Source organism: Nanorana parkeri, unplaced genomic scaffold, assembly GCF_000935625.1.
Source record: "Nanorana parkeri isolate BGI_ZX_2015 unplaced genomic scaffold, ASM93562v1 scaffold1207, whole genome shotgun sequence".
NCBI classification, from domain to species: Eukaryota; Metazoa; Chordata; class Amphibia; order Anura; family Dicroglossidae; genus Nanorana; species Nanorana parkeri.
In genome coordinates this window covers 431,993-445,832 of record NW_017307475.1, presented here as the reverse complement: position 1 = coordinate 445,832, position 13,840 = coordinate 431,993, and the positions used below count along the sequence as shown (strand labels likewise).

General features: G+C 39.2%; 1 protein-coding gene across 1 annotated transcript in view; it reads right to left on the bottom strand.

Annotated features, from left to right (window-relative positions):
• Positions 1-13,840, bottom strand: part of LOC108796986 (probable phospholipid-transporting ATPase IM) — a 209,310-nt gene that overhangs the window by 10,327 nt on the left and 185,143 nt on the right. The window contains exons 21-24 of the mRNA XM_018568555.1: positions 10,502-10,685; positions 6,732-6,955; positions 2,002-2,085; positions 168-413 (exon numbers count right to left, since the gene is read on the bottom strand). Coding sequence (XP_018424057.1) covers positions 168-413; positions 2,002-2,085; positions 6,732-6,955; positions 10,502-10,685 — 738 coding nt within the window. The remainder of the gene's footprint in view (positions 1-167; positions 414-2,001; positions 2,086-6,731; positions 6,956-10,501; positions 10,686-13,840) is intronic.

Sequence of the window (13,840 nt, the reverse complement as noted above, 5' to 3'; positions counted from 1 at the left end):
GCAGACTGCGAAAGTAAGGTCATTTAAACTAAGTGCAGATCCTCATGCTTTGGCTGAAGATCTGCATGAGAGACCCAGTGGGATAGTGAAGAAAAGCTATAAATGGCGTTTAAGTGACAGAAGTAATTTGATCTGCGATCTGTGAACTAAAAGTCAAAGGACCTTACCTGGACGCTGACAACTATTACTAGACTTGTAGCAACAGTGACAGCAAAAGACTGATAGTCCGCTATGTGCTTTCCATCCTCTGCAGCTGTATTAAAAAATGCACCAAACGGTATAAAGAACAGGGCAAAAGAGGTGTAAATTCCATGTAACACACAAATAAAAAATCTCCGCTTGTTGAATAGTAGATTCAGTTGGCCAGGCTCATAGAGTTTAGTGTAGTCCACACAATTCTGTTCATTCACATCCTACAAAGAGATTCATGTTTAACCATATTAATAAGGTAAACACATTCTACACAAGGCATTTCATCAGAATTTTTTTAAAGTTTAACTTTGTTTCTTTTTTAAATTGATACACGATTCACAAGTGCAATACAAGTTATTTTGTAATTTGCTGCTAATAAAACTGCCTTTACATTACAATCTGCTGTCATTCATGATGCTTCGTAACTGCCAAATAAAATTCCCATTTCTCATCTGCAAACGGCAAAATCCTTAGCTCCCTTCCTGCACCTGTAACCGCCTCATTTCCTCTCCTACAGAACTATGCACAGATGTGAACTAACGGTCCCAGAGCAGTAAAACTAATGAAGCAATTCTATATTGATTCCTGTTATTTATAATTTAGAAGGCTGTTGTCATTGAAAGTTTAAAAAAAACACATTTTCTAGTCCACACATTTAAAAGGTAGCAGTTTTGCCACAGTCAATGCAGCTTTGGAATTGATTATTTTGTAATCTTCACCCTCCCACATGGCACTTATTGTGGAAAATGTTGGCAGCTGTATTGCTCAATATCTACATTATCAAACGTGGTGGGAATCTGCAGTGACATTTGCTAAAATTCTTGCAATGTACCGTATTTTGCGCTCCATAAGGCGCACCGGACCATAGGATGCAGGGAGGTCCGGTGGGCCTTATGGAGCACTGAACAGACCGGAGCTTCTGTCACAGCTGCTGTGACAGAAGCTGCAGTTAGTGACCGCTGAGACAGGTGGCGCTGTTATTACAGCGCCATGGTCAGCGCCATAGGATGCAGGGAGGTCCGGTGGGCCTTATGGAGCACTGTATTTCCCCCCCCCCCTTTTGGGGGGGAGTGCGTCTTATGGAGCGAAAAATACAGTATATAGTTGACCTTGGAGGATTTATTTCTATTAATACTAACGTTTTTTCAAGCACTTTCGGGGCCACGCAGGGTCCCCTTCATCAGGCTCAGAATGACTGAGCCTGATGAAGGGGACCCTGCGTGACCCCGAAAGCACTTGATGACACTCTGAGTGATGACTGACATCAATAAATGGATTTGCACTGACGTTTAAGTCTCTGTCGTGACGTTTGTACACAATTTAGCTAACCCATAGTGCACTGGAAATTCTCTGACACATATTAAATGTATGTATTTGTAAAACATATTTGTAAAACAAAGTTTGTGTACATATAGTAAAAACACAGAATTAAAGCAGATGTTTTACTGTTTTAATTAAAACAACTAAAAAAAAAATGTAATCAAAGCCCTTTTATTATCTCTTTAAAGTGAATATCCTGCATAGAGCAAACAACTAAAAAAAAAATTTAATCAAAGCCCTTTTATTATCTATTTAAAGTGAATATCCTGCATAGAGCAGACATAAGATGACCTGCAAACTGCTTCTCCACTGTCCAAACCAACTTTCTCAGTAGCCAGCAAGGGAACCATCACTGGTGGTGCAAGTGGAGGCAATCAGCAGAGTTTAGGCATAAAGTCAGGAAGGATCTGGCCCTGGTAACAAAAATGATGATAGAAGGGCAAGGCTAAAAAAGGTAACAGTAAATATCTTTAAGTCATAATATCCTACCTGATCAAACAGCCCCATGGCTAGGACAGGAAGTGATGTATATACAATATTGAACAGTGTAATAAACCACTGGTCATAGACTGTCTGTAAAAAAAAAACACACAGGTAGAAAAGTGAATGAATCATTCTGAATTAAGTGCACACAATGTATATGTAGACTTGCCAAATGTTCATCTAACTTTGATGGTCTGGATATACACCATACTCGCAGGAAGAGCATACGACATTATCTAAAATATGGTATATATGGATGGCTATAATTTTTCAGAATAGCTCATCTATTCATTCTTATAAAATCGGTCACAAAAGCAAACATATGCCAGCACTGATGAGCCTTAATTGTGAGTTACATAAGTAGCGACAGAGATTAAATCTGATAATCACAGTTGAAAGGACGATGTTAGAGAAATGGGGGTCCCTGTTTTGGAGGTTCAGGTCACTAGTTCTTTTGCTTAATGTCAGAAAGCTCTTTAGTACAACACAGTTTTTTTTTCTGCGTACACACAACAGGATGGCCATTTGCCCCATTAGGGTACCCTCAAATAACTGCGCTACCTTTAAATTTTATATGTTGACCGGGAAGATTGTAGGGCTAACAACAATGCTGTTTGATGCTGTTTGGGAAAAAACAGAATCTTCTATCAAAAGAAAAAAACTCCCACTTACACAGAAAACCCTGGCTCCACTTTAAATGGAATTGTTGTTTTTTAAATTATAACTTCTTTATCATTTTTAATAATAACTGCATTGATTTTAAAATGTATGGATGCTTCACATTTTGTTTGCAGCAACAGGTAGAACTCATGGAAGTTCAAGGCTTTCAGGATACTCTTCCCTAACTGTTAGACTAAAAACTGAAAGCTTAAAAGTACACAGGAGGCACCGCACCAAGTAAATTATGCCACTGCTCTCCTCCCAACAGTTTGATTAATGGCAACAGGGGCCTATCACTACAATGTCCTTAGTACCCTCCTCCATAAACCAGATGTTGGGGGAACAGTACAGAACGTCCTAAACCGAGAGGCAGTGACAAAACATAAGTGTTTGGGGACAGGGGAGCATAGAAAAAAATGCATTCATATAAAAAAACGCCTAGCTTTTAGTAGTACTTCAGCCATTTTCAAGTTTCCCTCTAACTTCACAGTAAAACGTTACCCTCACTAGGGCTATGTTATCATTGACAGTAACTTATTTTAAAATTTTGCAATGCTAATCACATAAGGCGATATATAGCTACAAAGTTTACAAGCTTAAAATATATCTACAACTTTTTTCTGTTAGTTTAGAATAGAGTAGGGAAAAGTTAAGACCCCTGATAACTTGTTTTTCTCTCTATTGCATTTGGGAGAATTCCCTTTACATCATGAAGTGGGAGGAAATCCCTTCTTACACAGATGTCACTGGCACAGGTCTCCACTGTCTACTGTTCTGGGGACAACCAAAAGGTTCCTAAATTTTCTATTCCTTGCTGTGCTATTGAGAAAGGTCAGTCACCAGGACAAAATTGAGAAGGTGAATCTCCCCAGTGGAGGCACAGACAGCAACAAAGGCCTAGAGCTGCAACAGTTAATCGATTTAGTCGATTAAAATCGACGATTGAAAACGTTACCAACGTTTTCGATCGTCGATTCGTCGGCTATCAATTGATTTCCCTGTTCGGGGCTCTACACGCGGCCTGAAGCACACGTCACACGCTGCTCACGTACCGCTGCGCCCGCCGTGTTGGCCTAATAAAAACAAAAAAGTTTTAACCTTAGATACACTTTAAGATCTTCATGTTAACACTAGTTGTTCCATAGCAGCTAATGATCAAACAAACTACTCCAATCTGTTTTTCAAAGTCTATGCCTAAACATAATTTCTAAACCTTGAAATCAGTGTTTCCACATTGTATCCTGTGCTTTAAACATAAAGAAACGACCAGATGTTTCATATGAAAACGATAAAATCAAGAGAGATATTTTTTTCTAAGTGACAGCAATCTGGCTAGTTCACAAAAATCCAGGTAATTGTAAAAGTGATGTCAAAACCCTGATAAGCGACAATAGATCAGTAAAATCAAAGGGTCAAGTAAATAACAGACGAAATGTCTACACACAAACTACAAGAAAGAGTCAAACAGGTAGATTTAATAGTGTACTAAGCAATACATTTTTGTAATCTTTTCTTTTTAGGTATTGACATCAGTCATTTGGAAAGAGTCCTCTCTGTTAGAATTCATAGTAAAGGTAAAGAGCATGAGCCTGATTTAGATATGACAATGAAGTCACACAGTCTATGTAATTCTTTCTGCTATACAAGTGGTTTACATTCAGACAATCTCATTTTATGACTTACTATTCTCAAAGTTTAGGTAATGAACAATGATGCAACTATTAGTAATACATCATTCAATGGATGTGCTATTTTTCCTATTTTGGTCTCTTCTCAAACCAATAAATTTAATCAGCGACTGCCAAGTATTCTATTTGTGTATGGACCAAAGTGGTTGCTCCAGCTAGTTCTCTGTATGTAAGGCTACCTCTACTGATACAGCATGCCAACTTAATTTCATAAAAATAAACCACCCAAGGAGATAGCTTTCTTAAAACTTAGAAATGCCTTTTTCTTAATTGGATAATTAATTTCAGACTTGGGGGGGGGGGCGGATCAGTTTTAATGTATGAGATGCTATCAATAACAAATGATGTCTACACTCAAGTTAAAAAAAACAAAACAGACAGCACATTGCTTAAATGGAAGATCAACCTTAGAGAGAGACAAAGTTAATTCTTGTTCTGAAGCCAAGTCTGTGTTTTTTCCTCTTGTTTTAGCATTGGATAAAACATAAAATATATTTTACACTAAACTAAATTTAAAAAGACATTTAGGGGAATGTATAAACTATTATTTCTACTTTATTTTTGCAGGAATCAAAGTGACATTAGTGCCACTGATATATGCCACAATGGGACAGCTTCCGCACCTATCACGCTCACTAAAAATGTCAGGATACGGGACATGGTCCATTTATGGTGGCATAAAGATGTGCAGAGAAGGAGCTCTGTGGCAGTGACTGCACTACAGTCTGCAAGGCTGGAATCATAAATAATGAATCTGCAAATGGTCCAAATGATTATGAGCAAACTCCTTAGTGCAGGACGAGGTATCACCTCATATATTGTAGCAGCCCTCAAATCAGACTTGGGAAGAGGAAGCAAAACGTATTACAGCTTGACCATGGAACGCCACTTGGGAAAACAAAATGCAAGCCTTAGAGAATCAATACCATATGAAACTACCAATCTACAGGCTGCACAAGCCTATAAAGACTGCCATATGAGGATGATTTAGAGGACCAAAATAGGTGTAATAATGTTAAACTCAGGGGGATCCCAGAGGCAACATGCAATGCTGATTTAATTGTGACTGGCATCTTTAATCTCTTAACCCGTCACAGCAGAATACCTGACAGGGTTTACAGGGCCATGTTACCAAAACCTCCTGATTCCAAAAGACCATGCAATGTTTTATGCTGGGTGCAATTTCCACCATAATAAAGGAGATTATAAGGGAATTCTGGGGAAAAAATGCCCATTTGCGTTTGATGGGCCTGAGATCTGTAGTCTCCCTGACCTTCCTAAGTGGTCCTTACTCATGAGAGCCATGCTGAATCCACTGTTGGAGCATGCGCACACAGGCAGGGCATTGCTGGGGCTACCCCTTTCACTTACAGATTCATAGACACACACAGTTCCCAACCAGTCACAAACTTGCTTCCTTCGCTGCTCTCCTCCCAACAGTTTGATTGATAGTACCTCAGAGAGAGGGTACGTAGGAGCCGTGCGTCCATGGGGCTTTAAAAAGGCACAAAATTAGCCCTTGCAGGGATAAGCAGCTTACCACAATGGGCACCTCTAGCTCCCTGTGTCAAGGTTATTTACCCAATGCAGATTGACCTTTCTTCTGGTGGGGCCTGGATCAATCCTGATGGCTGCTGATAGGTGCCACAGTGGCTGCGAACAGCTTGGAAAAAATTGCTAGAATACTCGAGAGAAAGGGTAGACAATTATGTGCTTCTCTCAGAGCAGAGAGGTGTCCATCAATTAAGGACAATAGCAAAAAACTGAGGCAGGCTGGGAGTGGGAGGGGTTATACAGAGACATCCTTACAGCGTTAATTTTCCAGTTTCCAATGACCTGAAGGTAATGGCATAAACCTTTGGTTCTAGAATTAACTACCTGTGTCATATGATCAAGAAAAGTATATATATGCGCTACAATAGATTCTTAGTTAATAAAATAACATGTATCATTTAAAGGTAACGTCTGTTGAAAGCAATATGGAGGGTGGTGTGGCCTACCTCGCCTAGAAAGTGCTGACCAGGCAATAAACATTTTAGAAACCGAGGACAACAATTGTCGCCTCCATAATCAGGTTTAGGGGCCAGTGTTGAAAGACTTTTGTTTCCTTCACAACTGCTTTTCTCCTTATGCAAGTCTATGAGAATTCTAAAAAGACAGGTCAACCGCGCTTGCATTGGTTTCTAAATAATTTCTGAAACTTCTCAAACTGATGTCAAAAGCATGCTGCCTTTTGAAGTCTGTCAACATTAGGTCTTACTGTGCTTTATCTGCACAATTATTCCTGATGAACAACAGTTCAGATTTAAAACTGGTAAAGATGGGTTTTCAATAAGATTAGCCCATGTACTGTTTTCATGTGAATGAAGGTGAAACATTACCACTCACCTGGGCTGAGAAGCCACAAAAGAATCCAAACCAGAAATGAACTAGTGTGAAGGCAAAGTTTTTATAGAAGAAATAGCAGAGGAATTTGCACATTCGGAAGTAGGACCAGCGGCCATGAACTAGAAGAAGTCTTTGCAAGTATCTAAACTGAGCAAATGAGTAATCACTGGCCAGAACAGCTTGCATGCCCTCTTGTCCACTGATGCCAACTCCTATATGAGCACCTGCAATTAACATGTAAAATAATAAATTAAAATCACAATAAGCACTGAGAGATAAAAAACAAACAAATAAACTAATCCTACTAGCAGCTGTATATCACAAAAACTGTAAATCACAAAATTATATTATTTGCATAGAACTTATGAAAGTGCTCAGTGCAATCCAAAGACAATAATTGGCTTAAATAGTGCTAATAAAAAAAACATTCCAGTGCAAACACGTGATAAAGAGCAAAATGTTCAATTCATTAATTCATCCAAAAGTGCTCTGAAGAAATCTCAGGGGGAAAAAAAAACGCCCATGATTTCAATCTTCAAACAAGCAAAAAGCAACATCAGGTAATTTAAAAGTAAAATTACACTTTTATCCACCATCAGATGAAGCAAACTCCCCAGGCTGACGTGTCCAGTGATGGACAAAAATGCTTAAATCAACTCTTCCTTGAAATAGCTCTGGTCACAGGCTCTGTAGCATATCATTCCATGTATAATAAAATCAGGCAGAAACAGATCATAGGGTAACACCAACTATTGAGAATACCTTTAGGCACAAAAGCATAAAACCACTTACAGTGCTCCACCCAGCACTGAAGATATGACAGTATAGGTTTGCATAGGGAAAAAGGACACCACTCACTGCAGATTTCTACAGAGTGTGTGTGCCTTCACCACCAGTAGGTGATAACAACATCGTGTGTGGCTCTGCATGTTTTATCAGCCGTCTTCATTAATTTAACTGAATGAACATTTTGCACTTTACTGAACGGTGTTGTTTTTTTATCACTTTCTAAATGGATTTATTACTTAACCACTTCAAGACCAGGTGTTTAGACCCACTTCCTGGCCAGGCCATTTTTCAGTATTACGAGCTGCGGTACTTTGACTGACGTTTATTCCGTCATGCAACGCTATACTGAAATGAATTTTATACCATTTTTTGGGGACACATAGAGCTTTCTTTGGGTGGTATTTAATCACCACTACCGGTTTTATTTTTTACTATAATTAGGAAAAATTACTGAAATTGTTTTTTTTTTAAAAGTTTTTTTTTACATTGTTGAAAACATTTATTATTAACCAGTTTTTTGGTAAATAAAAAAAAGTCGGGGTCACGTCGGTTAAATAGACACCAAACATGTCAAGCTTTAAAATGACGCGCACCCGCAACATCGCAGAAAACGACCATACCCAAAATTGGCCGTAGGCAACACGTTAACCCTTTCGCTGCCAAGCCCTCCGGAACATTTTTCAAATCAGCTGGCCAAGCCATTTTTGAATTTTCTGCAATTTTTTCCTATTGGTTTGATTTTCAACTGCTGCGTTGCTAGCGTTTGTAAAAGACCCCCCAAACCATATATTTTCTGAAAGCGCAGGCCCGGTAGAATAAAAAGATGGTGATACTAAATTTGTAGGTCAGGGGTGGAAAACAACGGAGGGGGGGGCGCACCGATCGTTACCCCATACAAGCCATGGCTTGTATGTTAACAGGCATTGCTGCCTGTTTTAAAATTTCGCCCATTTCCCGCTCACGCGTGCCCAGCGGCGCGCGCGAGGGGGCGTGTCTGAGCGGTGTATTTTCACTTTTGTGGCCAAATTTGAGAAACCCCCCACTATATATTTATTATGTGTTTCCATTCACACAGCATGCATAAAAATAATAAAAAGAAACATCTTATCTTTCTAGCTGTCTTTTTGACTCTACAGGCAGCTTATAGTGGTTAGAAAAGATGCCAGTGAGCAGATAAGGGGATAGACTGAAGGACAGAATTGTGTGCATTAACATACAATGCCTTGAGATCTTTAAGGCTGCATACACACCTGGGCGACATCATTTTCACTAATTTCTATGCGCGTTTTCGCTGCACGATTGTGACACGCTGATGTAAAACACGCAAGGTAAAGACAAACATGCGTAAAACATGCACAAAAACATGCAAAAATACAGTAAATGAGCGATTCTGAGCGATTTAAGTCTATGGGGCCAAGAAGCGCTTAATCTACCAAAAAGAAGCTCATGTACTTTTTTTCCACCGACGGGCGTTTTGCTACAATTGACAAATCGCTCAGATGTGAACATGGCCATAGAAATAAATGGGGCTTTGTTTTTGACAGTTTTTAGGGCAGGAAAAGCACTCCTGCTCACTTAGTTTACAATTGATGATCAAATCTGCCAGCACAGTACACAGTCCCACAGAGTGAGAATTAAGCAGGATTTTTCAGTCCTGGAGCTTTTAGAAAGAGCATCTAAAAAGATAAGCTGTAGTTTATACTGTATATATGTTTCTTTAATGCTATGTGTTAGGTGAATGGGAACATGTGACACATATAAAGTAGGTGTTATCCCGACTTGGCTGCAAAAGTGGAAATACACTTTAAGTACATTATTATATTTGGATTGCACTGAGCACTGTTTGATAAGTTATATCAGTTATATCAGCACCGAGCAGAACAGAAAAAGAGTGAAAAAAGTAGAAAAAAGTTAATAGAAAACGATTGTGCAGAGCTAGCAGTGACAGCTAGCTCCGCCCAATAGTTTCCTATTGTCCGGCGGCTCTGCTGCTGTAAAAAAAAAAATGAATGGTCACAACTAGGTCTTATTTTCGGGGTAGGTCTTATATTTTAGCAATTCCCAAAAATAGTACTAGGTCTTATTTTTGGGGTAGGTCTTATTATCGGGGAAACAGGGTATACCGTATCATAACAATAACTCTGCATTGACTTCATATTAATATTGCAATGCAGTAATCAAAAGCAAAGACAAATAGACACACGATCATTTCCAGGATAATACATGCCACAGATCAGCAAAACAGTGAGTACACAGGGGATTTCTTTTTCTGGTTAGATGAGAGTTCTGGTTAGTTGAATACCGGATAACTGTATCTATTGAAACAAATAGTACTAGAAAAGTGTTATTATATTTGAATGGATGAGCTGCAATACCAGATTTCACATACATTCATAATCAGAGAATCTGTTTACAGAAAAATAGCTACATTTTTATTTAAAGTGATAATAAAGTCAAAAGGTTTTTAGGCTATTTCAAATGCTGATTAGATAACTTACAATGGATCCTGCTCCTTCATGTTTAAAAATGTTAGTTTCCTGCAGAATCAGCTGGTCTGCTGAGGACTGGCCCTGATATTCTGTTTAAAAGTGGCTCTACCTTTGTGTGTGCTAGTAAGCTGTGTGTCTCCACAAACATACACGCACAGCAAGGCAAGCCACTTCCCTCCTCTCTTCTCCCCCAATGCTCCTTCATTCCTTCTCCAAGCAAGCAGATGGATGGCAGCTGGAGACTGCGCTCTCCCGTATGATCTTGTACTGGACAGGAAGTTCAGGGAAGCAGAGCTATGAGTTGGAGCCAGCTGTTTGGAAACATGATGACTAAGTACTTTGGCAAAAGTTTAAAGAAACACTTTGCTGGGTAATATATATTTGTTTGATCTGGGTTCATATTGAAAAAAGAGATCGTATTCTATTTTAGAGTACTTTTAATATTTAGTTGAAACAACATTAAATTAGCAACCTCTGTATTAAATTGCTTACTCTTGATCATACTGATATCATTGGCGCCATCCCCAATGGCCAGAGTAACTGCTTTTTTATACTTTTTCACTAGTTCCACCACTTGCGCTTTCTGAAGAGGCGTCACTCTGCAACAGATCACAGTCTTGCACATGCATGCAATCTCTAGGAATTCTTTCTCCATGTCTGCTTCTAAGGCGTGCGCCTGTAGTAAAGATAAGTATTCTCCATTATTATGTACTTCATGGTTTAGCAAAACTAACTTTTTTTACAATGTTTAAGAAAATCATAATAATACTGTAATCACATCATTGTTGCCTAGAAAACAGAAGGTATTTACAGGTTACCAAGTAATGAAACCAAACAAATAATTACTTTATGTACCGCCGGGAATTCCAGTTTGACCCATAAACATTTAAATATCCGTTTAATAGCACGTCACATATACGTTCTGGGGCCCCACTTCTGCCAATGCATTGGTCAATGCATTTATAGATAATATGCCCTAGAGGTAAACTATCACACCCACTTCTAGAGTTTGTGAATACACCAGCATCTATACTCTTCTGAGATGATCAGCACCAAACCCATACAACAATTAAAGTGTATATAAAGCCAACATTTTTCCATTGTAGAGTAATATCTAGCGTTTAAACCTTTGACAGGATTTTATTGCCATCAGTGTCCCAGCTGGAGAAATGCACACTCTCTATTTGTCTTAATGACCATTGTTACCAGGCCTGAATGTGGTAAAAAAAAAAAAAAACAATTTTGGAATAGGATTACAATGGATTACAATTCTGAACCTGATGAAGGCCCCGAAAGTGCTTGCATTTATGACAAACGTGTCATTAAATGTATCTTTATTCACGTTTATACTGGAGTGCTGGTGACGTTCTTGGACTTCATGATATTGCACGGTGCCCTCCTTGGTCATTGCAAGCACCCACCTGGATCAGACAGGTTTTCATTTTATCCGGTAAGGAGTGCAGCAAGATACATTGATACGCTACAATGGAAAGATAACACAATATAAAGGCAAGTGCTTATCTGCTAAAAGCTAAGGAATGCTGCAAGTTTATTCGTGCACTTCTAAATTGCACCAAATGTCCAGGCAGTGGGGCATATTTTATATATTCCACTGACAGTAGGCATGGGGTGACGGGATTGGGGATGTTTCCAGGAGCAAGGAACCTTCTAAAAGTGCATATGTATACATTTTCCCCAAAACAGAAGACTACCATTATGGAAATTCACAATAGGCCTTGTTATAGCAGCAGTGCCAGTTTTGGAGAACATTACATTTAATGACAGTATAAATTACATCTCTGGTAGCTTGATTGCTCTGCTAAAAAGGCCTTCTGAAAACAATGATCTTCATTAAAATTAAATCACTGACAACATTACACTCTTGGCATGTCTAGTAACACTTCATCTCTGTTAACTCAGCATCTAGTAATATCACAACTCCAGTCATGTAACATTATCAATAACTAGCATTGTAACTGTTTTATTACAGCAATTCTAGTACTTAACATTGCATATGCAATACAGAACTCTCAAAGTTATATTGAAGTCAAAAGGTTTTAAGCTATTTCAAAAGCTGCTGCTTTATGTGTAAAAGTTTTCGTTTCCTGAAGAAGCAGCTGGTCCCCTGAGCGCTGGCACTGATACCCTGTATAATGGTGGCTCCTTTTCCTTTCAGTGTCCTATGGAGCCACCCTTGTGTGCGTTGTAAGCTGTGTGTGTCTCCACAAACACATAGGCAGAGCAAGGCAAGGCACCCCCCTGCTCCCTCTCTCCTCCAAGTTAGTAGATGGACAGTTGCTGGTGACTTTGTTGCCCCTTGGGCTTGTACTGGACAGGAAGTTCAGGGAAGTGGAGCTGAGAGAGTTGGAGCGGTACAGAAACATGATGACTGTAAATGTTTGGGCACATATATAAATAATTTGCTGGGCAATGTATATTTGTTTCATATGGATTAATACTGAGAAGATTTGAGTTTAATACTACTTTAATGTAGCCTAACTGGTAAAAAATATTCACTTCCTGTAACTGTACCTCTAGCTTCTGTAACATGACACCTGTAATAACTAAGCACCTCTGGTAAAAGAGCATCTATATTAACACTGGCTCCTGGAAACATAGCATTTCTAGTAAAAATGTTACTCTAATAAATAGTATTTCTAGTTTTATGTGGATCAGAGCATGATTGGTCAGTGGGAAGGATTTATGGTACTTGATGGTCTACAGGTTCCTAACTCATCAATCTGTTCCTGAGCACATATATACCCTATCATAAATAAAAGCCATACATTTGACTACCAAATAGTTGTTACAGAACTATAGGTCTTCATCAGTGCAAACTATTAACACAACTGGGTGTATGACATAGGGCTTGGGTAGTCAAAAGAAACCAAAGATCACTCCAAGAGAACACTGAAATACAGACTTGCCTTCATAAAGTGACACTAAACTCAGAAATTAAACCTTAAAAATGCATTCAAGCATCCTATTAGCAAAAATTTAATTTATTTCTGCATCACTCAGCAGTAGATCCTCAAATCATCTCTGGATTTGTGCGGATACTGTTCTTCCTTCTGGAGGATGGTTACTTTTGTTCCCCATGGTCCCCGTGTGTGTTGTAAAGTAGCCACCGCTCCAAGCTCACTCCCATGATAGGCTACAATCTTATGATTAGTTTACCAATTCGTATTGAGATTGTAGTCCATCATAGGAGTGAGCTTGGAGCGATGGCTACTTTACAACACAAACACAGGGGAACACAAGGAGCCAGGGCTGTAGCTACCATGGGGCGAGTGAGGCCCTCGCCCCAGGCGAAGCCCCCAGAACCGCCCCCCCACACACACACACACACTATTAGACATGTGCAAAGACTAAATGAACAGAAACTAAAAATGTTTTCATTGGTTTCGTCAAACGAAACACATTTTTATGCTATTTGGTGCCGCCATCCTGGAGGCGGGGCGCATGACGTCACATGGCGCCGTGCGTGCGTGGCATAGGGTGACATAACACGTCTGTTGGGGGGCACAATTTTCTGTTCTTGCGCAAAAGGAGCTAACTAAGGCTCTGCAAGGAGCCACCCTCCAGAAGGAAGGACAGTGTCAGCATGAATTCAGAAATGATTTGAGAATCTACAGCCGAGTGATACACAAATAAGATACATTTTTGTTAATAATTTGGGGGAATTGAATGCATTTTTAAGATTTAACTTCAAAGTTTAGTGTTACTTTAAAAAGATGTTGCACACACATTTGGCACGATTTGAAATATATACTGTATGTATCCCTATATTGGATAGTGCCAAATGTGTGTAACGTCTTTGTTATATATATA